At 42.3% G+C, this 25,594-nt stretch overlaps 3 protein-coding genes across 3 annotated transcripts in view; 2 read left to right on the forward strand and 1 right to left on the reverse strand.

The window, feature by feature from the left end:
• The window catches only part of tbl1x (transducin beta like 1 X-linked), a 31,136-nt gene extending 19,932 nt beyond the window's left edge, over positions 1 to 11,204 (forward strand). The window contains exons 3-15 of the mRNA XM_050048740.1: positions 560 to 705; positions 981 to 1,200; positions 2,986 to 3,118; positions 3,290 to 3,431; positions 3,546 to 3,609; positions 3,752 to 3,849; positions 5,131 to 5,191; positions 5,341 to 5,462; positions 5,550 to 5,624; positions 5,716 to 5,843; positions 8,591 to 8,756; positions 8,852 to 8,953; positions 9,116 to 11,204. Of these exons, the coding sequence (XP_049904697.1) occupies positions 560 to 705; positions 981 to 1,200; positions 2,986 to 3,118; positions 3,290 to 3,431; positions 3,546 to 3,609; positions 3,752 to 3,849; positions 5,131 to 5,191; positions 5,341 to 5,462; positions 5,550 to 5,624; positions 5,716 to 5,843; positions 8,591 to 8,756; positions 8,852 to 8,953; positions 9,116 to 9,142 (1,484 nt within the window). The 3' untranslated portion in view covers positions 9,143 to 11,204. The remainder of the gene's footprint in view (positions 1 to 559; positions 706 to 980; positions 1,201 to 2,985; positions 3,119 to 3,289; positions 3,432 to 3,545; positions 3,610 to 3,751; positions 3,850 to 5,130; positions 5,192 to 5,340; positions 5,463 to 5,549; positions 5,625 to 5,715; positions 5,844 to 8,590; positions 8,757 to 8,851; positions 8,954 to 9,115) is intronic.
• A 463-nt stretch (positions 11,205 to 11,667) lies between these two features.
• Positions 11,668 to 19,161, reverse strand: gpr143 (G protein-coupled receptor 143). Its single transcript, XM_050049086.1, has 9 exons — positions 18,906 to 19,161; positions 17,653 to 17,762; positions 17,291 to 17,385; positions 16,844 to 16,936; positions 16,563 to 16,672; positions 16,355 to 16,463; positions 15,354 to 15,471; positions 15,013 to 15,268; positions 11,668 to 12,763 (listed from the first exon to the last, which is right to left on the reverse strand). Exons 1-9 carry the CDS (start codon positions 19,159 to 19,161, stop codon positions 12,660 to 12,662), a joined length of 1,251 nt encoding a protein of 416 aa, XP_049905043.1. The 3' UTR covers positions 11,668 to 12,659.
• Positions 19,162 to 23,905: 4,744 nt separating this feature from the next.
• LOC126393164 (ankyrin repeat and SOCS box protein 9-like) overlaps positions 23,906 to 25,594 on the forward strand; it is a 7,903-nt gene continuing 6,214 nt past the window's right edge. The window contains exons 1-3 of the mRNA XM_050049087.1: positions 23,906 to 24,349; positions 24,494 to 24,573; positions 24,798 to 24,905. Of these exons, the coding sequence (XP_049905044.1) occupies positions 24,265 to 24,349; positions 24,494 to 24,573; positions 24,798 to 24,905 (273 nt within the window). The 5' untranslated portion in view covers positions 23,906 to 24,264. The remainder of the gene's footprint in view (positions 24,350 to 24,493; positions 24,574 to 24,797; positions 24,906 to 25,594) is intronic.

A 25,594-nucleotide genomic window follows, 5' to 3' on the forward strand; every position in this document is an offset into this window, starting at 1 on the left:
TAGAGACATAATCTTTTAAGAGAGAATCGTGATGCATTTAAGAATCGATTTCTCCCCCCCTCTTGCACTTAAAATGCTACTCTTTGTTTGTGTTATGCCTCATCAAACATGGTTACTTCAATGAAAATATGTTCCCCTCTGCTTATAGCAGATGGAAATAAACAGGCTGTTCAGCCCCTCTAACATGAACACCTTGTGGGTGCACAGAATATTGCCTTGCTCCTTAGATGTCAACATGCTGTTCACTCTTCAATAGGAACTGGATCAATAATTAAAATCCCAGCTCCTGTGTTTTATTACTGTTTTACTGAGACTGCTTCTGAAGCCATCTGGCAGAAAACAAGCCACTAGTATCCCTGAGACATCAACATTGCTATTGGCATGCCTTATTATACTCTCAAATGTCATACTTGTTATGCCATTTGGTTTTTGTATTCAATTACTGTTAGCTTTGTTTGGATCAGACAAGACTTCTCTTTGAATATTTGTGTTGGGTTTGTGCTCATCTTGCGCTCGGCACTCTCCCTTTTAATGAATGTGAATGGTGTTTTGTTTTCAGGTTTCTCCCACTCAGCATTCACCTTTGGCATCGAGAGCCACATCAGCCAGTCGAACATCAATGGAACACTAGTGCCCCCTGCAGCCCTCATCTCCATCCTGCAGAAAGGGCTTCAGTATGTGGAGGCAGAAATCAGCATCAATGAGGTGAGAGCAGAGACCTGCTGTTACTGACTCCCACTCATGTTTTCTATCCTTAAATGATACAAAGACAGACTTTGATCTCTATGACAACACACCAGGTTAGCTGCAAATGCTTTTAACATTTTCAGTCATTCCTATACTGTAAGCAACACTGAAGGTTAGTGGTAGAATTCCAATTAGAAAACATTCACCTCTTTAATTCATCACTATCAGGAAACATGACTCTAGACAAGTCGTATCGGCTCATGGTGTGTTATTAACTGCTTTTGCCCTCACAGGATGGTACAGTCTTTGACGGTCGGCCGATCGAGTCGCTGTCGCTCATCGACGCAGTGATGCCAGATGTGGTGCAGACGCGGCAGCAGGCCTTCCGCGACAAGTTAGCCCAGCAGCAGGCAGCCTGTGCCATGGCAGCGTCCACCTCTGGAAACCAGTCCAACACACCAAAGAATGGAGAGGCCACTGTCAATGGGGAGGAGAATGGCACTCACAACATGAGTATGTTGAACCCTCTAAATACAAGAATACCAATATCTCAAAGTAGGAACTGAGGAAAATCAAGTAGAGTACAACCTCGATTCAAAAAATAAAAATTGGGATGCTGTGTAAAATATAAATAAAAACAGTGTAATGATTGGTAAATCCATTTTGACAAGATACAGCACAAAGACAGGACATTTAATGCTCAAACTGATTATCTTTATTTATTTATTTTTTGTAAATATACTCATTCTGAGTTTGACGCCTGTAACATGTTCCAAAAAAGTTGGGACAGGGGCTTGTTTACCACGGGGTTACATCCCCTTTCCTTTTAACAACACTCATCAAGTGTTTAGAAACTGAGACCACTTATTGTTGAAATTTTCAAGGTGAAATCGGTGATAGGAGGATGGTGGAAGAATGAAAGATTCTGATTTTGACTCATAGTAATGCGTAGTTTTCTCAGTTTTGAATTGTAAGTGACTACATTAATATTTCAAAATACTGTTAGATCTGCACTATGGTATGAATCCGCATGTGGAACATTTTCAAAGATGTGGCAGGCAGGAGTTTCTCTTCCTGTGCTGTGTTGTGGCTCTGCTGCCGTCATAAGAAAGCAGCCTAGCAGTTGCATTATTACACCTACTGAACCATCAGTGTTTCTACCTTAGGTGACATGTCCAAATGATCACACGGTTTTACTCGGAGAAGCGGAAACAGCCGTGTGGTTTTTCGCAGAATGTGATATCATTAGCGGCTCTTTAGCTTCTTCTGCGAGTGAAACCAGAGAGGTGTAGATCAAGTGGAGCTCGAGACAAGGGGAAGCGGCGTAGATGTGCATGTCAGCACATCCTCAAGGAATTCAATTCGAAGGTGCAGATGGCAACAGGAAGAGTCGGGTGTGAATAAGGTTTCGCTGTCTTTCTGGCTTTCACGTGGTGGAAATGATCTGAAAGCTTTCACATGTTCTCGAGGCTAGATCCTTTACTGTGACTAGGTACACATTATACTGTGATAATCGTGTGCCCTCCAAGTGGGTCAGTATTTTCTGACTGTGATAAATAAAAAATTGCCCTGGCAGAAACACAGCCACTTCACCTCCTTAAACAGTCACTATGTTTACATGCACGCTAATGGTCCATTATTATTTTTAATATGACAATATTCTGTAGCATTTTCCAATTAAGACATTTGGGATATGGGTTTTAGGAGCATTGTTTGGATTTGTGTACATTGCATCCCGAATCTGCATCTCAATTGGGGTTTTTACTGCAGTTTGTTTGCGACACACGACCTCTTTCCTGTTTACGATCAGCTTTGTGTGTTGCCATGGACGCCTTGCACAAAATCCATCTAGCCAACAGTTTGCAAGGCTGGGGTAGAGACGCATGCCCAAAAGAAAAGCCCATGTTTCTGCTCAGAAGGAGAGACACACCTACTTTTAAACTGTATAAAAGACGTGGATATCAACAGGTTTTTGGATCTGTGCAAACATCGCAACAGTGACCATTTCAAGGAGGTGGTGTAAGGAAAGAAAGCTGACGGAGGCTCTGTGCGCACAGTCGAAAACCTTCACCATTCGCCAGTGGTGGAAAACTTTGAAATAATCCTATTTTGAGACAAAAACGCAAAGTGGCAAATGCGACTCCAGCCAGTCCACTCACTAGTCAGTTATGAGAGGTACATTTATCAGCCCTTTATTTATAGTTTGCCTAAAAGTGTGGGCATATTTGTGTTTTCATGCATGTGTAATATAAATATATGTGTGTCTGTCCATCTGTGTGTGCGCCCACTCTCACTCAGATAACCACAGCGAGCCCATGGAGATGGACGTGGACGTGGAGATACCAGCCAGTAAAGCCACAGTGCTCCGAGGCCACGAGTCTGAAGTGTTCATCTGCGCCTGGAACCCTGTCAGCGATCTGCTGGCCTCGGGGTGAGTCCCTGTCTGTGCTGAAACAGATCCTAATGCGTGCTGGATGAGTCATGCTATATTGTGCGCTCGCTTTGGCTTTTATTTCATAAGATATATGGCCTCATAAGTTCCATCGCTGACAGCTTATATTCCAACAATCTTTTGACCCCCTCCTGCTGCGCTGGTATTCAGCTCGGGGGACTCCACTGCCAGGATCTGGAACCTGAACGAGAACAATAACTCCAACTCCACCCAGCTGGTGCTGCGCCACTGTATCCGAGAAGGTGGCCAGGATGTCCCCAGCAACAAAGACGTCACCTCACTGGACTGGAATGTAGGTTTCTGATCATCCATCCACATCTGTCCTTTTCTGCTTTCACCATGTGGTTAACAGACTGTGCAGCTGAGGACAGTTAAGTAACAATCCTGTTATCTTTCCATCCAACAGAGCGATGGGACTCTCCTGGCAACGGGCTCGTATGATGGATTTGCCAGGATATGGACAAAGGATGGTACGTCCTCCATCATTCCAGCTCAGTGTTGTTCCCTCAGTCATTAGCTTTACGGCATTGTTACTGTGAATAATGCAACCTCTGTGACAATTTTTTTGAAGGATAATTTCTAATAGAAATGGATATGGTTTTCATCCATTAGGAAATCTGGCAAGCACCTTGGGACAGCACAAAGGGCCCATATTTGCACTCAAGTGGAACAAGAAGGGGAACTCTATTCTCAGTGCTGGTGTAGATAAGGTATTTCATAATGGCCCACAAGCATTGATTTGTGTCTTTGAGTAATAATATCCTCATGTGTTTTTTTTTTTCTTTACCAGTCCTAGAGCTTGAAAAGAAGTTTTCTGATCATCAGCCAACGTGTAAATCTGTAACATATAATTTACTGGTGTCCATAAACTACAGTGCAAACTGTTATCAGTCATGTTATGTACAGTTTTAAAGCCAAGATACAGACAGAAAGAGAGCCCTGATTTTGTATATATATCTTATGTATGTTATTAAATATTTCACATTATTCTATTATGGCATCACTGGAGCATATGACCAAATCTAATTAAATATAACTTGATTAATGAGGACAAATCCAGAGAAAATTGTGTTTGTACTCGTGCAAGACACTGTGGCACAGGCCCCCAAATATTGCGTGCGAGTTACAAGCATGCACAAAGGCAATTATGCTCAATGTGTTGATCATTACATCTCTGAATCACCAGAGGGGGACAGGCAAAATAATTTGTGGACAAGCAAGACGTCTGGCAACAGTAGTAAACACCAACGCACCACCAAACATTGCATTCTACTATAACTGTAGGTGTTGCTTACCTCCAAGTCAAATTATTTGACACCACTTTTTTCCCCCGGGGTCACCACTGTTCCCACAAGGCTGCTTTTTTTTTTAGCTTTTCCAGTGATGTCTTATTGTCTTCCACACCCTCCTGCAAAAAGCCTCTTCTTCCCTCAGTGAGGTAGCTGTTTCTTGGCAGTAATTTAAAGCCATTTGACTGTCCCTGGCTTGTGATCTCTAAATTAAGACTCAGATTTCTGTACCAGCGAACCCATCTCGGCCAGCTGCTGTTGAGCTGAAAAGTGCAGAAACGCAGTGTTTGCCCAGTTAGAAAAACTGTTGCACAACCAAGCACCGTGACAACTTTCGGAGCCTTTGACCTTGACGCGAAAGGTGTAATTATGTCATTTTGTGGAGCGTGAACTTTGCACTGGGGACACTCCAGTGAGTATAAACCTAGGTTGTGCTACAGTCACAGTGACATGAAGCGCTTCTTTGTGGATGATTCTTTGAAAATGAAACTGTGTCAACAGGCAGAGAAAAGAAATGTATCTTACAAAGGCGCACACACACACTAGCTGCATCACCTACCTACCTATTTGGTGCAATTTATTTCAAACCCTGGTAGTCCTTTAAAATACATTTTAAAGAATCTTTAATATGTCATATTCTTTGTAATGATGCATTCAAAATTGTTGCTTTTATGGTTTGAAATATTCAATTTCATTTTCCAGACGACAATCATTTGGGACGCACACACAGGAGAAGCCAAACAGCAGTTCCCTTTTCACTCAGGTAAATCGAGTTTGCGATGTATCCAGAACAATAGAAGGTTATCATTGCAGATAATAAACAGGATGCAAAATGTTTCCTGCTCAGCTGTGGGCTCATAAACCTTCCCAACCTGTAATGAACGCTGTCCCGTGCATTCAAATATTCCTCAGCCCCAGCACTGGATGTCGACTGGCAGAACAACACCACCTTTGCCTCCTGCAGCACAGACATGTGCATCCACGTATGTCGCCTTGGCAGCGACCGCCCCCTGAAGACCTTCCAGGGCCACACGGTAAACAGCTTTTTCTGTGTTGTTCCTCTGACCTTGTACCACGCTTACTCCCCTGACAGTCCTGCTAACGAGTTTTGTGTTTTGCAGAATGAAGTTAACGCCATTAAGTGGGATCCGTCGGGCATGCTGCTTGCTTCCTGCTCAGATGACATGACCTTAAAGGTACGACTACTCCTCAAACTTTAAGAGGAAGACAACAAACCTGAGCGGTGATTTGATTTCAGCTAAATTATTGCTGTTTCTCCTCACACAGATTTGGAGTATGAAGCAGGAGTCCTGTGTCCATGACCTCCAGGCTCATAGCAAAGAGATCTACACTATTAAGTGGAGCCCCACAGGCCCCGGCACGAGCAACCCCAACTCCAACATCATGCTGGCCAGGTGGGAAAAATCTCTCACACATAGCTCATAGTTACTACCGTACATGGCAGCCACCCACGTCGCTCAGTTTTGAAAGAGAAGTCCAAGTTTGTACGCTCGGAGCAGACTGTGTACATGTGGGTGTGCATTTGTCTCGAGGTGTGTGTGGGAAGCGGACACTTGTCATAGCTTGGCATTCAGAAGGAATCATGTTCCACACAAAATCCCAGCGCTAGTTATTGTCAGTGGCCCACAGCCCTACACCCTGACCCAGATGTGCATGCATGTGTAAATGTTCTAGTTCAAATACCACAGGAATTTACAGCCCTTACTGACAGACCAGCATACCTGCCTGTAATTCACATCGGACATAAAACTGCCACTATCGCCACTGCTTGGAAGGAACTCCATAATCTTAAATAAACGCCACAGATGAGCAGCACGTGTTCAACACGTTTTTAATTGACTTCACTTTCACTCCCTCCATAATATCACCCATAAGAGATCAGCCCTGTCTATTTATACCTTAGTGAAGACGATGTGTTAATTGAAATCAGCCTCCTGTTTTTATCATGGTTTGTTTTCAACAGTGTCTCAGTTATAGGGTCACAGATGTTCACAGTTTCACATTTTTTGAGAAGTTCACACATTTTTTTTATTGCATAGTGTGGGCTCGTTTGTGTAGTTTCTAAAATGTTTGTTTGACATGTTGGCATTGTGTATAGGACAAGATGTTCTGATGCTACCGAAAGCAAAATAGATAACAATTTGTAGCTTCTTAACTTGTGTTATCGCCAGGGTTCCAGTGGGTCCTTAATATCCTTGAAAGTTTGTGAATTAAAGAAAAAAAACCAAGGCTTAAATTTCTTTGGAAAATAGACATTAATAGTAGGGGTGTGCCATATTATGCCATGTCTTGTTGAAATATTGACGTCATACTGTTACTCACGGCAACAACAAGCATGGCTGAAAGCGAAATTATTACAGACTCCGAAGTGGTTCCAAAAAGAGGAGCAGCTTCAGTAGTGTGGAATAAACTGTGGCGTCCTGAATGTTTTATGAACAGCCCCGGACTTCTCAGACTTTTTTAGCAAGTTATGAGGGAACTCATTCAGCGGCTCATCTGGCAGCAGCACAGCGTGTCTTCCTCTCCTCTCTCGCTGTGCGCTCAAAGGAGTTGGTGTCGTCAAGTCATTTTATCATAAACTTTAGTTAATGTAAACCTACGTGACACCTGCTGCTCAACAAAAAACTACATATATGTGAATGTGCGATAGTTATGGTATCATAACAGCCTGTCACAGGTTACAGTGGGATGATTAGAGGAGAAATGGCAGAGCATAAAGGTCCACGTGGAAAAAAAACAACTCAATTATGCATATTTTGTGCAGAAATAAAAAAAATTTGTCTCCATCACTCAACTTAAAGGGATAGTGCACCCAAAAATGAAAATTTAGCCATTATCTACTCACCCATATGCCGATGGAGGCCCTGGTGAAGTTTTAGAGTCCTCACATCCCTTGCGGAGATCTGCGGGCAGAGCGGATAGCACACCTAATGGCAGACGGCGCCCCAGACTAACGTCCAAGAACACAAAATTGAATCCACAAAGTATCTCCATNTTCAATTTTGTGTTCTTGGACGTTAGTCTGGGGCGCTGTCTGCCATTAGGTGTGCTAGCCGCTCCACCCACCGATCTCCGCAAGGGATGTGAGGACTCTAAAACTTCACCAGGGCCTCCCTCGGCATATGGGTGAGTAGATAATGGCTGAATTTTCATTTTTGGGTGCACTATCCCTTTAAACAATACATTGTTTTGCTGTGCTATATTAGAGAAGGTAAGATACCACAGTCAGTCATCACTGTAACAGCACAGTTGAGAAGCGTTCGCACATTCAAGCCTCGCTGTCTTTTAGTTGTTGTTTGTGAGGATCTGTAAAGCCTGCCAGTTCTCACTATAAAAAATCTCAGTGTTGTAGCAGTAATTAACCTTGATCTGTGTGTCAAACTATGACGTGTTGAGTCCTTGAATTAGAGTGCATTGGGCCTGGAAAGTCCTTGCATTTGGTATTTAAAGGGCTACAATGCCAATTTTTACCCAGCTTTGTATCATAACAATGTGGGTAGTGTGTATAAGTGAAGTATGTTAACTTCCCTCCATCTTACCAGCACCCAGATCTCCCTGCTAAATAGATTTTTGCTGGCTCCAGAGCTGTTGCTCAAACTACACATTGTACTTCCCCATTTTCCCGCCACCACAGACACAAAGACATAGTGTACTGTTTGACTGTAATTCCAGCCGGCTGCCATATTGTTGTCTGTGTCAATACAGCAAGTTGCATTACGTCACCCACTAGCAAATACATCAAGCCTTTTCCACTGTTTTTTCTTGTCCTGTAGCACAAAATTCAAAAGTATTTGTGTTTTTCTGCTGCATAGACAGCCCTGGTTTATGAAGAGACCATGTTTCCAGCAGTGAAATACTTATTTTAAGAAGGTGTGGGAACCCTCTACTGGTTCCTTTGTTTCTGTTAATGACTTTCTGGGGTTCATTCCCTGCCTCATATAACTGTGGAAATAATGAATACTATTTTAAGACATCGTGCAGGCACTATACAAACCACTAGTTTGGTCAATTTTTGAGATTTTTTTCAAACACATGGAATATGATACCAAGAATGGACCGAGGATACCTAAAGATAAGCGTGTAGGAATCGTTGGTGCTTCTCATGTCTCATCTTTGCATACTGTCTTTTCCACACCCACAGCGCCTCTTTCGACTCGACAGTACGACTCTGGGACGTGGAGCGAGGGGTTTGTATTCACACGCTGACCAAGCACCAGGAACCCGTCTACAGTGTGGCCTTCAGCCCCGACGGCAAGCACCTCGCTAGCGGCTCCTTTGATAAGTGTGTCCACATTTGGAACACCATGGTAAGTGTGTGATTCACACAGCAGAAGAGAGGACTCATTGTGATTGCTAACTCTTGATGGAGTTGGATATTAATTTGTTGACACTCTTGTTTCAGACTGGAGCCTTGGTGCACAGCTACAGGGGTACTGGTGGTATTTTCGAGGTGTGCTGGAACAGCACCGGGGACAAAGTTGGTGCCAGTGCGTCAGACGGCTCGGTAAGCCACTGTGATGATGAAGTAGTAATTTTCATTATTCACTTTTGTTTTGGTTTGTTACCAGGAAATAAAAATGACTGAAAGACCTTTGAGAACAATTAATAAAAAAAAGACACATTGCCTGAAATGTATTATTAATGCTACCTTATTTTTACTCTCTAGGTATGTGTTCTTGATCTCCGAAAATAGCCGACTTGAGACTTTGATGATGAATCCTGGAATGTGCAGCAAATTGCCTTCTTCTGACGTCAGCAAACACACTCATTGCTCGAGAAAAGCTGTGAGGTGGAGCGAAACAAACCCCCTAACAGGAGTAAAACCAGATGACTGCAGCAGCCTCCGAGGAGCCAACACCAACTGACTTCAGTGCACCTTACAGTTTGTTGACGTGTGTTTTATGATACGCCTATTGGAAACATAATGGAAGCTGGTAGAGAGATCCCCAAGACTGGACTGAATCCAACTCCCTGGGTGCATCCGTGTTTTAAAAGGTTTCTAATGAGAAAGTGCTGCGATCCCTCCGGGCCACTGGTCCAGCTGTTATCGGGTTGTAAGGGTGGAAACAAAGATGAGTTTTATATAAAGAGAAAAGTGTTAATGAGACACGTGTTTGGCTGGAAAAGGCAACAAATTATGAAAGACAGGTTGTGGTTTTTTTAGAATTCCTCTGAGCAAATGTTACCTCATGTCCAAACGAACTAACTGGGGATGTGATTAAAAGTAACATCGATACTAAAAGCACTGGTATTGTCTGTTGACATGGTGCTTAACTTCTTCTCAGTGGAGAATAGTTTGTTTCAAGAGTACTTCTTGCTTCTTTTTTTTCCACAGATGGACTTTTGAAAGTCAAAAATCGAATGTGCCGCTACAAGGTAGTTCTTAGCTCACATTTAACATCAGGTCAACAAAAGGAAAAACCTGCCAAGAAACAGTCCTAACCTCCTAAAATGACCTGCTCAATTCACTCGAAATTAGAAAATGTCATTTTGTGGACAAGATGTGAAAAGTGTGGTTTACAAAGAGAATTTTCTCCCTTTTTTGGATGTAAATTTAAGAATGTAAAGATATGTAAATTAGATTAATACACAGACTTATATACTGTGTATATATGTTTATATACAGTACACTTTATTGCCATCCTGTAGGGGCTCATTAACGGCTAGAGCTGTCACGTCTTTGCCGACAACACGTGACGAGAGTTCCTTTTTAAATGAAGTGCATGTGTCATCAGCTTCTTTTAATACAGTCTTTTTTCAAGTGGGCCAATCACATCCAGCGCATCGAGTTGTTTTGTTTTCTAGTGAGTCACAAATGACGTTGACACAGATGTGTTAAGCAGCTTTGCTTTCCTTTACCGATCCCTGAAAGCCATGGAAGAAATGTGCGCCTCATTACCGGCGTTTAGAGAATTATCTGGTCAACAATACGGGAGAAAGGAGTCATCCCAGTCTCCTGCTTGGTTTCTGCTATAACTTTTATGTGGAACAGGACATGACAGAATCAATGTTAAGAGTATGATGAAGACCTGAGTGGGGAAACAGCTACAGCTTAATTACCATGGTTTCTCTTTGGCACTTTCCTCTGAACAATCTACTGAAAATTCAGAGCACATTTTGACCAGAAGGTGGAGGTCAAGCAAAAATCCTGCTGTTGCTTAAAAAAAAAAAAGCTATGATTGGTCTTATTAGGTCCAAACGAATGCTGCCAGCTGATCAGATTTGAAATGCCTGTGTTGTGGGCTGAGCCTCATCAGTGTGCAGTAAGCGTGGCTCCATCTGCGTACTGGGATCTCATGAAAAAGATACTAACTTCAAACCAACTTGCCACCACTTTGATTTGCCTTTTTTTTCTGGTCCCTTTCTTTTTCAGTCAACTTCTGCTAAAGCAATGTGAAGTGCACTTTTTGTAACAGTGGATACAGCAAATGTTCAGATTTTGCTGGAAGTTGAAGGGCCAACGTTTTATTTTAGTTTTGTTTTTAAGTGTCACAATTGGATGTTAATGGGTAGTTCATTGTTTTCTGACTTTTTTTTCATTTGCTGAGAGCCATTATTGTCTGTGTCAGACTGAGAATTGGGCTGTGGGTTGGTGGCCATTCTTGGCATGCTAAGGAGCCCGGTATGAAATAAAGTGCTGTGACGGCTACTATCTCTTCTTGCACCCTGGTCCAGGGTGCGGTCACCTGTTTCCAAGACAAAACGTTGAAGTCATTCAGTGTCTCAAATAAATCACTCTATTTTGATATCAGAAATCATGGAGTCTGTGTCTTTAATTCAGTGTGTTTGTTTGTCTGGAACCACTCAAAAGCATGGGCAGGTTATGAGACAATGGGCCCCTGATAGAAAGACAACAGTAACTCAAATAACCACTCGTTCCAACCAAGGTATGCAGAGGAACATCTCTGAACCAACAACACGTCCAACCTTGAAGCAGATGGGCTACAGCAGCAGAAGACCACACCAGGTGCCACTCCTGTCAGCTAACAACAGGAAACTGAGGCTACAGTTCACACAGGCTCACCAAAACTGGACAATAGAAGATTGGAAACACGTTGTCTGGTCTGATGAGTCTGGATTTCTGCTGCGACATTCAGATGGTAGGGAGATGGTAGATGGATCCATCCTGCCTTGTATCAACAGTTCAGGCTGGTGGTGGTGGTGTAATGGTGTGGGGGATATTTTCTTGGCACACTTTGGGCCCCTTAGTANTCTCAAACTGGTTTGGGATGTGGTGGAACTGGAGATTTGCATCATGGATGTGCAGCCGACTGTGTGATGCTATCACGTCAATATGGACTGAAATCTCTGAGGAATGTTTCCAGCACCTTGTTGAATCTATGCGACCAAGAATTAAAGCAGTTATGAAGATATAAGGGGTCCAACCTGGCACTAGCAAGGTGTTCCTAATAAAGTGGCTGGTGAAAGTAGGTGGAAGACGCAAAGACTTTGTGGTGGTTTGCATCTCTTCTTGGTCATTCTGTGTTTCCTTGTGGATGTTTTATGTCTTTTTGTAGTTGTGTGAGTCTGTTAAAGGTAATTTTGTGCCTCCTTGTATTTATTTTGTGTCTCTTTGCAGTTCCTTTGCATCTCTTTGTGTCTTTGTCTCATTCAGTAATCCACCCATGCACAAAAGACATCAAGAAAATGTTATCAACAAACCTTTTACAAATATTTTGTAAATTTAATAAAGTATAAAATGGATGTGTGCAAAAATACAAGATGGACAACTACAAATACAGTAAAACAAAAAAAAAAACACTAAGTAGCTTATTCCATTCTGTGCACATCACTAAACCAGCGTGCATCTAATTCAGTGAATATGCCAGGAGAATTTTTTTTTCCTAAGGCACTTAAGACACACGTAAAGGTCAGCCTGTGAGGTTTTAATACAAAAATGTCATGTTTACTCTGTTGACTGACGACAGTGCAGTAGCTTCAGGATTGTTCAGCTGTACAGTTTATGGTTCCACTGCACTGTACTGCAGGCAGATTTAAAAAGCTTAGGGAAGGAATAAAAGGCTTAGAATCAAGAATCAGACTCATTTTTGTTGTACCAACTAATGACATCTCGTGACCAGAAAATATCTGGGGCAAAATCTCAACGGGATAAAAGAGGCTAAGAGGAGACAATCTAAAAAACAAAAGTAACTAAAAGAACAATGTCACACAGGGAAAAGCCGAGGGAGGCGGGTTGTTGATCACCCCAGCTAGTGCCTCACAGAGTTCTCCAAGGATTCTCCGTCAGCGTCTACATCCTCATAGTCTCGTAGCTCGCTGGAAATGTGGATTTCAACTGTACTAGACTCTGAACCTAGCAAGACAAAATAGGGGTAGATTACTGGGCTGCACATGACACCTTCACAGCTAACAAACTGCTTAGCCACTGAGAGATTGACCTGGCATTTACACATCCCTCCATCGCAAATGTGCATTGATTCACAAATGTATTTTGGGAATTTTAACACATGCATTGTAAATTTTAAAGGGACAGTTCACCCCAAAATCAAAGTACAGATTTTTCCTCTTACCAGTCTAGACTGTTCTGGTGTGAGTTGCAGAGTGTTGGAGATATCAGCCGTAAAGATGTCTGCCTTCATTCAACAACAATGTCTCTTTCCAGAAATCATGAGCGGTTTCATGTAGGAATTATTTTCTTTATACCTGCTAACCGTATCACCACACAGAAGGAAGTGTGCATCTACTGCTAGCTTACCTAGCAGCACTGAGCTAGCTAACGTTACAGCTCAGTGGAGGAGGACGCCATTAATGTTTCAAATCTTGTCCTGTCAGGAGCATGTGACTCTTTTCCATTAGCAGATTCACGCTTCATTATGCATGGTGATTCATTAGCGGGTGTAGTTTGGTAGAAAGCAAATAGTTCCTCTATGAAACTGCTCACAACAAGATCTGTGGATTATCTTTAATAACCGGGTCATGATTTCTGCAAAGAGACATTGCCACTGAGTTTTTCAAATGTCATTTTTTGCCGCTTTGAGCACCACAAGCCGAGTGCCATCGAGTTCCATTATATTGGAAAGAAGGTCGACATTGCTACAGCTGATATCTCCAACACTCAGCAGCTAACACCAAAAAAATCTCGACCAATAAATAGCACTTCAGGTAGGAGGGAAAATATGTAATTTTGGTTTTGAGGTGAACTGTCCCTTTAATGTAGAAACTTTTTTTTCAATCTACTCATGCATTTTACACAAAACAGGTTAAAGGCTATATAAATGAATGAAAGCATGAATCCTTTAAAGGGTTAACTTTATTTCTAAAGATTTGCCATTTCAGAGACACTAAATGGTGACACAACACATTGAATAACCTTTGTACATGATCTACAGTGTGCACAAACAAAATAGTATAAAATGGTATAAAATGCTTTACAAAATCATCCCAAAATACATTTAATACTATCGAACAGGCTTTTAGTCACAGCAGACATTTGGAGAGGCCATCGTAGGGAAAGCACAGGTGTTACTAATATCATTAACAATGGCTCTGTCCTATTCAAGTATCCCTGTGAGACAGCACGGACAGCACTGGGACCCTGAAACTGAAGCAGCTAAATTGAATTGAGCCATCATTTACACCTGTGCGTCTCCTACTGCACATGTCTAAATGTCATGTGTAAAAAAGGCCCGTGTCATCACTCAGTGTTACTAGGATGAGAGAATAAATATTGACATTTTTGTCCAGTGAATGTACATCAGTGTTCAATCTACAGTTTGTTGCTAGTTTATTAGGTACACTTAGCTAAACCTAAAGCACTGTAATACAAGATTGCTGCAATAAATCCCATATTGAAGGCAATACTGTTAAATGTCCCTGCATTTATATTAATGACAGTAAACTCAATATCAGTCTCCAAAATGACTATACAGTTAATATCTAATATATTTTCAACAATTCCTGAACATATAAGCTCCGTGAGGGTTTATTACAGGGCTGTTGTATTAGACTGCATTACTTTTAGTTAGGTGTACCTAATAAACTGGCAACTGAGTGTGATCTAAATGCTTCATATATATATTTAACAGCTTTGCAATTGCTCTCTGCATACCAATAATAACTTAAAGCTTAATGTGATAACTGGCACCTGTAACAGAAGGTCAGGACTCATGGTTAAAAAAAGAGCATGTCTCATAAATGCAAAATGGGAGCAACTCTGCGTTCGTCAGTTTGGTATTATCAAAAAATGTGTCACTTTCTGTGCAGCGTAATTTCAGGATACTGCATTTATGAGTATACCACTGATCAAAACAGGTAATTATGCACTACATGCTTCAGTATTTTATCCAGCAGGAGTTTAAACAAGTATTTTACTATTAAAAAAAATCATCACAAAGAGCTTTAACTTTCAGCGTCTCCAGAGCTTTACCACTGAAATTAATTTAATCACCATGATAAAATAACAAAAAAAAAAAAACAAGTAGAAAAAAAAAAAAGTGTTCAGACAGTTAATGATGTCATCCAAAAGACAACTACAGGATGCTCTAGAGCTTCACCAGCCCTGATACACAGGTGAGCTGTTACTACCATTCATAGCCCAGTTACCTTCTGATAGGACGCTGATGGCGTCAGAGTGGTGCTGCCCGTTCCCCATCATGCTCTTCTTGGCATCCTGGACATGACTCTGGTAGAGCAGAGTAGTCCCAACTGTGGAATTATGGCCGGCTGCGTTAGGCGCTGAAGTAGAAACCGAGTCCCAGGCCAGCTCTCTCCGCCGCTGCAGTCTGAAGTCGACATCGAAGCCCGTCCAGCCGTGAAAGGCCAGGGTGTTGAGGAAAGCTTGCATGGGGTTCAGGATACCCTGAGAGAGACGAAATGCAGAGTAACGTCAGGTGTTAGATAAACGACTTTTTTTTAATTCTGTGCTTTGATGTTTTTTAACCCACCATGATAAACCATGTGATGAGGGCGGCGTTTCTGATGTTCCTGAAACCGTTGTCGTTGATGTCCGTCTGCATCTCCAGGTAGAAGAGGAGGCTCTCGTTGATGATGTTGGGCACCCAGCTTAAACATCAGAGGAAAAATATTATGTGTCATTAAATCTCTCTGACTTATTTTTGCCCCCCCGCAAACAAAACTCTACAGCTGTAAATTACAGTATTATCCAGCTCTGATGGAAAACAATGGCTAATTAGTTTGACATATACATCTTCATGAGTTTGCCTTGTGAGAGTCACATTACTGCGAGAGTTACATCACAGCAAAATGTCTCCATCTCAGTAACACTTTAAAATAAAGGTACAAATAATATACTTAAGTGACGCTTAACAAATGATCAAGTCACTTTGCCTATACGGGATCAATTAAGGAACGCTGATTCAATGTAACTTCATACATTAATTGATATGAGACCAAATTTAAAAAAGAAGACATGATTTGTAGTTGAGAATATAACACTTGCAAATGCATTGATGTGATTCTTTAAAGGAATAGTGCAACATTTTGGGGACTATGCTTATTTAAAAAAGTGTAAAAACAACATGTTTTGGTTTCACGGGTGCCCCCATTATTTCTTGGCGCAGTAACTTCCTGTTTTCACTGTAACGTTGCCAGGCAACCAGCAAACTAAGACTCCAGGAATTTACTGAGCCTGGCCAAGAGATAGTCTGGCACGTAATCCCCATGAAACCACAATGTGTTGCCTTTTCCCTTTGGTTTTCGTGTGGAGTAAACAAGACATAACATGTTGACTGGTGAGCTTAAGAGGTGCTAATAGATGGAGTTCATTACCTGTGGAAAAAGCTGGTGTGTTTCGGTCTTTATGATAAGCTAAGCTAATGCTAACTCTCATGTCTGTTCTGTAAATATGAAACTACAATCTTCTCACTCCCCAAAATGTCAAACAATTCCTTTAAGTTTATCCAAATAATAATGTATAACAACATACCAAATGAAGAACACCAGCATTATTTTAAAGAAGCGTATTTTTATCTCGTTGGCCAGCCGTCTCTCGTTCTCTGTGTAGATTCCTTGTCGTCCTTTTAGCAAAGACGTCACTAGATTGAAGAGACGAGAGAGGTGGATATTTAAGCCAAAGTGCACGTGTGATAAAATTATTTGACATAGAGAGATTTGAGAGCAGGCAAGGACCTGACCTGCAGAGATGGTCCGGTTAAAGAAGACAGGGTTGGCTACGAGGACAAGCAGCATCGGTGCGTACGTGGTGACATAGTGCGGGATGGCGTGCTGGAGGCCTTGCTCACAGCTGCACAGAAATGCAACAAAATCATGAAATTAGCTTTGGGACTGAGGTGATTTGAACGTCATCGTCGCAGTCATTACTGACGGTCTTTGGCTCTTGGAGGAGAAAAGACTGCGAGACAATTGCCCAAAGGGTGTGTGATGGTGCGTCTGAAGGAACAACAAAGAGTCTTACTCAGAGATGGATGGATAGTAGAGCATGGCCACTCCTTCGACGCACAACAGCACAGCCAGACCCCATGTAATCATGTGGTAGAGGATAATGGTGCTGATGGGGAAAGAAACAAGTCATGAGACTGAGCTCACAACACATGCTGCAGCTCTGAATGTGGAGGATGATTTTTTTTTCAATACAGAAATCAAATGCACCACACAAACTGGGGAGGGAAACATACTGTCAGCCAACTGAAACACAAGAAATGTGTTTAAAACTCAGACCATTTCCAACCAGTTTCAGGGTGTTTGCAATTTAGTCGTGAGAGAAGAAGGATCACATCTATAGTACAATGTGAAAATAAGTGAAAGGAAGATGTTTCACACATTCTCGGCTCGGTTTAAAGCTTTGTGCTTCGTCTTGTTGCTATAGTAGGAGATGTTGAGGTGATAATGATGCTCCGAGCACCTGATTCCTGCAGATGTTTTCACCACCAGGAAGACGTCGACCGCATAACAAAAGGTCCACCAAAAAGAAGCGCTGAAAAACAACTGGATCCACATCTGTAACACATACATAGGACACCTCGGTCATAAGTCTGATCATCCACATAGTAAGAGGCATGACATGACGTTTGAGGTCAATCTGTGACTTTGATTTTACAGTCGGCTGTGCACATGCTTGTTGAGCCTGCGTGGAATCCTGATTGTCCAGGATCATGCATTATTTTGTATTTTCCACTTCCTGTCATCCGACAAGCCACACTTAAACAATGTGGTTCGTTCTGCCACCGAACGAGGTCAAGCTTTGTCAAAGAGCATCACACATACCGCACTGCCAACACAGAAGACCTCCGGCCAAGCATCAGTGCTGTTGGCCACTGAGATGCGGTCCATGATGTTCGGCAGGCCCAGCCACACGGATGACCTTACAATGATACCTGCAGGAGGAAAAAACAACACGTGATCTCTAATTGTGGAGCAAATTGGACAAATCCTGCTCCACCAGGAAGAGGAACAAATACAAACAAAAACAATGAAGGGGGAAGTGGAATTGTTCTGGGTTTAATTAACATTTAAACCATCATTTCATTCTGTATTATTAAGTGAGTTAATTAATTAGACTCAGTCATGGGAGTCCTTTTAATAGCAGCTTTATGTCATGGAAATATGAACTACCTCCAGGTGTGTTTTATGAGGGTGTTTCCACTTCCTGCATGAGACTCTTCGCAGTGGAGTGGGAAAACGGGAGCTCTCCCAGAATCTTAATGTGATGCAGACTACACGCTGTTGTGCATTTCTGTTTTAAACTGTGTCATGGGGGTGCTTCAAGCTGTTAGTTTACAGTGGTGGATGAATCTCGCCGGGCACTAAGTACACAGAAATACATGACTTCATCTGCCTTCCCCTCCCTTTCAGCAAGCGCAGAGGCAAAGTGATGAATGAACAGCTGGAGTGTCACATTGGTTCTGATGTGAAGCAGAGCAACAATGTGAGAATAATGTGCAGCCTTTGGTGTGCTGTTAAACCTGCAAGTATTGGTTACTTTAAGAACAATGCTGCATTCAAATCAAGTGGAGTAAAAAAAAAAAAGGGGTTTGTGGTGGTGAGGAGTCATTCATGACTCACATGAGAGGACCATGATTCATTCTTTTGTTTCGTAACAAGCTGAATCAGAACTCAACAACTTAAATTCGTGTTATTTGTACAAACGTTATCAAGGTGTAACATGTGATTTGCATTTTTAAAGTTTGTAATCAAGTTTCCCATTTGAAGAAGAGAGGCTTGGGCATGTTTACAGCCTGTACTTTGACTCAAAATGCTGCAAAAGCGTCATGTAAGATTCTTTTTTTTGCTAGAAAAATTACATTTTCATGTTAGTTATATTAGTTAGTTATATTTTTATGTTTGCTGGATAATTATGTTTGATGTTTTCTTTCTGTTTGCATAATCAGGTGCAACAAAAGGGTTAAAGACGAAGCATTTTGCGTGCGTAATTGGATCCAGCAGGCAACACCACGATGCGTAAAAGTGCTTTCTTTCATGTATGATCAAAACTAGGCCCACAGCAGTTAGTGCTTTACCTGTACATCCCAGTATGTCACAAATACTGATGATGAACAATATCCGTGAGGAGGACGCGGGCCTCGGAAGCGGATACTGCCCGAGTCTTCTGTATCCTTTACGCTTCGGTAGAATTTGTACAACAGCAAACACGAGGCTGAGAGTGGCGCTCCCCAGACCTAACGCCCCGAACAGGACGGGCTGGAAGGTGACCACAAACTCCGTCGCTGCGTCTCGGTTCGGACAGCAGAAAGTCTCCAGTCTGGGGGATGCCATGACGCAGCCGGTCCGGGGGAAGAGGGGAGAGCACAGAGGGAGAAATAAAGAAGTGGGCTACGGTGTCAGGGGAAAGGAGCAAAAGACAAGAAAAGGAGAGGAAATGATTGGGTACATGAGCCGGCTGTCGGAGAAATCACGGGGTTGAATCATCATGTGCTTCCATTTAATCCCTGCAGTTGTAGCTTAACTGGGCCACAATAAGAGGAAACCGACAAAGGACTGTTGTGTGATTTAGGTCTAACTTAAGACCTTAAGTTAGGTGAGTTCAGTAAGCTGCTGTATGTTTTAATTATCTGATTCATGTACAGTATTATTTACTGTACTTGGCCTGTTAAATACAGACTACCTGATAAAAACACACTGAAATATATTCATAATAGGACATTTTGATTTCATATATCCTGAGGGAAAATGGTCTTGGGCTCAAAAAGCAATTCTGATTTACTCTACATAATGTAAGTGAGTGAAGCAACTTTAATATCTACCATTTTATTACTGCAGCATCATCAAAGGGAAATTAGTTGTGCAGAAGAAAATAAAAACACTGAATAAAAAGACAAAGCACATAAACACATCCATTAAATACAAAATAAAAATCACTAGGATCACTCCACTGGTGATGCAATGCTCTGCAACTCTATGCTAATGTGGGCCAGTGGCGTAAAGTCAGGGGGGCCAGTAACCCTTTCCCTACTTCCGGCCCTTTTGCTTTGACCACACCCATCTTTGACTCAGCCATCATTCTGATCTCAGCTGCACACCTGTAAAATTTTGGGATTGCATCTTGCACAACAAAATCTGTCCACAGACATATAAACACCTTGCAAACACTCAGACCCACCTCTGTGGTAGTTCCTGCTGCAATGGGTGTCTCCAGGACCTCTTGTGGCCGTGACGCCACACACAGACTCAGCGGTGTAAATAATCCTAGCCATAGCACGTTGTTGCAACTGGTAACAATTAAAGACTGATTTAAAGCAGTGGTTCCCAACTGGTCCAGCCACGGGGTCCAGATTTCTCCTCAGTCATTAGTTAAAAGGTAAAAACAGTGTAATACATTGAGCATCATACTTGTGTTTTTGGCCATGTCATCGAATTAGTTTGCTGTCTCTGTCAGGTAGCTGTCTGTTAGTCACTCATTTTATAACAGGAAACGGCACTAAATTCGTCGTACTTAAAAATAAGTGTGGTTTTTTACAAACTTGACACGTTTGCAAGTCACTTGTGGTCCATTCAGAATGGACCTGCGACCCACTTTTGGACTGGGACCCACCAGTTGGGAAACACTGATCAAAGTTATCCATAAAATAACAGTCATATCATAGGAGAAACAGTAAAGTAGCGCAGGCACGCCACAATGCATACAAACAGCTTGCCTTGTCTTCCAACGACTCAAAGCATTTTAACACTACGAGTCGCATTCACACACTAGTGGCCGAGACAACCGTACAAGGTGCCACCTGCTGCTCAGTAACCATTCACACGCACTTGCACACCAATGGAACAGCCATTGACAGCAATTAGGGGTTCAGGATCTTGCCCAAGGATACTTTGACATGCGGACTGGAGGAGCCTGGGATCGAACCTGCTCTACCTCTGAGCCACAGCTGCATAATTGATCTCTTAAAAAGAGTTCTCGATAACTTAAAGCTATCATTGTCACAATTCAGTTTCTTAGCTGACGAGTGATGCCAGCATCAGGGATACTACAACATAAATGTATCGTGAGCCCTCTGGAGGTGTAAACCAACCTCGTGAAACATCAGCAGTGGGAGACCCACTTGATAACCACATCACGTTTGGGTGTGGTGACCTGTGATGACCTCTGTATCTACCATATGTGCTATTTGTGGGTCAAGTCTTCTGTGATAACAGGACTGGACATGTATTACAGCATGAAAGACCCTGTGTTACGCATCAGTAAATATGCTCGAGCGGATGTAAAAGAGAGACTGTTGGACTGACTAAATTTTAACCCAGACAGCATGAAAAAAAGACTGATTTTCATATGAACACAACCTCTAATTTTGATGAAGGAAGATTGTTCATGGCTTTCCAAACAGTAAACAAAGTCCTGTTCTCTCTTTGTCTAAAGGCAGTAATGAAAAGGTCAGATCTGAGCGACAAAGAGTTAAAAGTAAATGCTTTGTATATGAACAGAAATGGTCCCATCCTCAGATTCATGATAAGAAGGATGACCTTTGGTGCACGCACAGGTAAGCCTTGCACCAGAATTGAGAACCTGTACTTGATATAATTTCCCTCCCGATATGTATGCAGCAGACGTGCGCCCCGTCCAGATACAGGAGAGGTCACGGCAGCTGCTGGAGCTGCGCGCCTGGACGGAGATCTGAGAAAACGCGTGGACATTTAAAGCAGATTTATTTGGGGAAACAAAGCATCAAGGGCTTTCATTATTCAGTACTACAGAGAGGGCATTCATTGAGTTTGTACAATGGCATTCTAATCCATATGCACCTTCTCTGACAAGGCACAAAGTCAATTGTATGGCAAGCTTGTAGCCTGCTGCCAGGGATTAACAACTCCCTGAGGAATACACTTGGTATCAACTTGCTGTTTAAACGTCTGCTCTCTGTTGCTGCCCTCTGCTGGTCTGCTGACAGTGTGATTGTAGCTCCCAAAACACAACAGATAATTGTTGGTGCTGTGCATGTGGGGATGGCTCTGTGTGGAAAGATAGAGCTTCTACCATTACACATTAATGTGTTGTATTTATAGCAAACAAAGGGCACTACCACCAGCCTGAATCATAGGGGTGACTACACTATATGCTATAACACAGCTGTTAGAAGAGGATTTATGTTATTATGAAGATACACGTGTAGAAACTTAATTGAACTCTGTAGAGGAAGTCAGAGGTCAGGTTAGCATATCCCCAGAGCTGCTTGGGATTCAGTGTGTTCCTCAAGGACACCGGAGCAGAGCAGATTCTTGTTAACATGGCCGCTGAACCCTTTGAATTTAAGGAGGGTCGGTCTGATTATCAGGCCACCCATCCACATTCTATTAGGGCTGGAAAATAAGTGGATTTCCATGAGATATTTAAAAATAAGATTACACTTGACTGTATGGAATTAAGAACTTTTTATTCTTGGGATATTTTAATGTTTTTTCCTCACTTTTTTATCTCAGCAAAATGTCATTACCATGACAAAATGGAAGAAATTGTTTGAGTAACTTTAGTATTTTTCAACCTGACTGTATTTCCCGTGTTTTTGTGTCTAAAGCCCCGTTTCCACCAAACAATCTCGACATGGTACCTTTGGAACCAAAAGTAACCCTTCAGACATGGTACCTAGACCCTAGCGGGGTTGTTGTCACTCACTGCTGCGTCCAGCACTCACTGTATTTCCTCCTTTATCAGTCTGCACCCCGTTTATCGTCCACAGAACGACATTTTCAGAACAAAATAAAACAGGCTGCAGTGGGAGTCTCTCTCCATGGGAAATTTAAAAATAGCTGGTTTGTGCATTTAGTCCTTCTCAGGCAAGCTCGGGGTTTAGTGTTGCCGAAGCCCACAGGAACAACGCTCCACGACGCTTTTTTTTTTTTTTCTCTGAGTGAGGATTGGGATATATGCAGTTCACACAATCTGGTCAAAATGTAAACGCTTGAAGATCCACTCATTACTAAAAGTGTGTGTCATATAAAAACTAAAGTGATGGTCAAAGTTGTCACATTGAAATTAAAGGTGTGCTGATGGATTCACGTCGTCAACTCATGCATTGAGTAAAATTACAAGCTAACGTTCCACCTTAAAGGTTGCCAGTAGTCGGCCCAGTGAATTATTTTTCTCAGACTCCAGCTGCTGCAAGAGGCAGCAAAACATCCCTTCATTTTATAGTTGCAGTCTACTGATAAAACTCTCCACGGTATGAACAGTGGTTACATGAGCCTCAAAACCAGCCACAACTCAGCCCTGAGCAGAGCGACCATCTGCTATTGACCAATCAACAGACTGCAGTGTTCACAGCTCCACCTTTTAGTAGCAGATCTGTGTTTTAGGTACCCCAACAGAGGGGGGACCAAAAATGGGGACGGTACAGAACAGTTCCAGTGGTACCATCCACAACTTTTCACAGTGGAAATGTACTGAACTGTATCGTACCCTACTGCTTGGTGGAAACGGTGCTTCAGTGACTAAGGGAGACAACTTTTTTGTAAGTTCTAGTATTGAGCAAGAGCGCTGCCGTAGGCGGCTATGAAACATGTGCCAATGTAACCATTCAGTGCATGTTTGCACAAGAGTTCACGTCCACTGAAAGTGCTTGTTTTTGCCACTGACAGGCTCAGATTGTTATTATTAGTGTTAGTAGTATTATAACTCTGCACACACTTAATTCTGCACAGTGAAGGTTAAACATCCAAGCAATAAGGAAGACACATTTCTGATCGGTGGGGACCTTTGAATGTCTGGAAATAAATTGTGACATCTCTGCAGTGGCAGCAATATTACTGCTGAGGCACATTAAAAAAGTTTAGATGTTTTACTTTTTAATGAAAATCTAGGCAAAGACATGAAGTTGAAGAATCATCTAAAAAAGGTTTATCAGTGAGAATGTCCTGCTGTGTTATCCTAAATCAGGCACACTGGGAGGAGCTACAGAGATGGTATCTTTAAATGTAGAAACTCGGTCACAGTTTTTTAAACCACTAATGCATAATGGCGTCGCAGTGAAGCAGATAGGTTCACTTCCCTTTATTTTACCCATCAACCGGCTCTACGCTGCCCATCCCCTGCTGAAGGGGATGGGTGTGGCTGCAGAGTCACGTTACACTCAAATTACAGACCTGCTCAACAGGCCCCTCACCCACTCCCTCTGCTCCTTCATTGGTTGGTTGAGATCAAACCGCTCAACTCAACCAGCCTGTTTCCTGCAGGCAAATACTTTGTCAAAGAGGAAATGACATCACAGGACCAGGACTTACCACAAAAACACTGAAAACAGATGAGGACCAAACAACTATCAGATGTCCTGTGACTCCGAGGAGCACACAGTTCAGCCTCTGTTACAAAATACCTGTGAGGAGAAACAATCTGGCCATAAAACAACAGCTTTTGGAGCGACACTGTGAAGTATGTCTGCTGAACACACAGAGACCCGGGGAGACACTACATGTCAGAGTGGAGCTGGTGTTTTTTTCTCCAACCCTTTCATGAGTGGTGAGTAGCCGCTGGCAGCATATGCTGGCGCTGCAGCTGGAGCGCATTCACTGCTTTGCACCACGTCATTTCAATGCATGTTGAACATATTTGAAAGAACGACACTGAGTGAGCTGTGGGTGACTTCTTTATGTCTATGCATAGACTTTGAATCAGACTGGTCACCGATTCATGATGCTGCCTTTAATGGACGTGTCCTCGCTCTGCAGAGACTCATTGCTCAGGTAAAGTTTAACAAAACTTTATAGGTTACATTATACTGCTTAGAACATGAAGTTTATCCATTTAGAAAAAGTTTTGCTCTCTGAAAATCATCATTGATCCTATTGAGACCGTGATAGTCTTTAACTTGTATGCCATTTTGTTGTGTATAGTTTATTTTGGAGCAAAACTCCTAATGTGCATCTACAGTATTTCAGTGAATCTACGTGCTGTGTATTCTTCACAGGGTACATGTGTGAACCTGAACACTCTGGACCAGGTTTCTCCCCTTCATGGAGCTTGTTTACAAGGCCACGGGTCCTGCGCCAAGCTTCTGGTGGATAATGGGGCAAACGTGAGTAAGGGATCACTTTTTTTCTCAATATAACTAAATTCAAGATTAAAGTAGACTCACAAGTCCGTCTTTAGACGCTTTGCTTAACTAAAGACTGATGACTTTCTCCCTGATTTCTTTCTCCCTGATTTTGTGTTTAGATGGGCGGATACAATTTCAGAGTTTAAAAAAACACCCTACGTCGCAGAACCAATAGTAAATCCGCAGGGCGGTCCTTCGGTGGCTCGCTGAACTCTTGTGCTCGTAAACATAGTCCAACTAGAAACACATGCAGCGGTACAAAATGGCTCAAGTCGCTGTAAGTCCTTCATTTCCACAATCTTGTGGACTGGGCACACGTTTGATAAAACAGAGTTAAATCTCTCGGCATCCATTTTCAAGCTCTCTGTGTGTTTGTTTCCTTGCGGACGAGAAAAGGGGCAGCGCACATTTCCAGGAGGGCGTGTCCTTTTCAAAAATGCAAGAGGCGTTGCTTTGTTGCCGGCCATTTTCGCCGGTGTGTTAAAGGGAAATTTCGGTTTATTTCAACCTGTCTCCTATCGTCCTAAATTTGTTTCAAGTGACTAGTGACATAGAAATAATAGTTAGCATGTTAGCTGTTAGCCTAGATACAGCCGGGGCGCATAGTAGCGTCAGACCTGTTAAAACGTAAGTGAACGGGCATACTTCAAGTGCAAAGTTAGTCCACT

This window comes from Epinephelus moara, chromosome 7 (assembly GCF_006386435.1).
Source record: "Epinephelus moara isolate mb chromosome 7, YSFRI_EMoa_1.0, whole genome shotgun sequence".
In the NCBI taxonomy this organism is placed as follows: Eukaryota; Metazoa; Chordata; class Actinopteri; order Perciformes; family Serranidae; genus Epinephelus; species Epinephelus moara.

Bases quoted from the DNA above. Each gene is read 5' to 3' on its own strand.
- gpr143 (XM_050049086.1), bottom strand. From the start codon at position 19,161: ATGGCATCCCCCAGACTGGAGACTTTCTGCTGTCCGAACCGAGACGCA. The intron at 17,763-18,905 runs GTAAAGCACTAA...TTCCTCCTGCAG, and splicing joins TGACATACTGGGATGTACAG to GTATCATTGTAAGGTCATCC. The intron at 17,386-17,652 runs GTATGTGTGATG...TATGTGTTACAG, and splicing joins TCTTCTGTGTTGGCAGTGCG to ATGTGGATCCAGTTGTTTTT.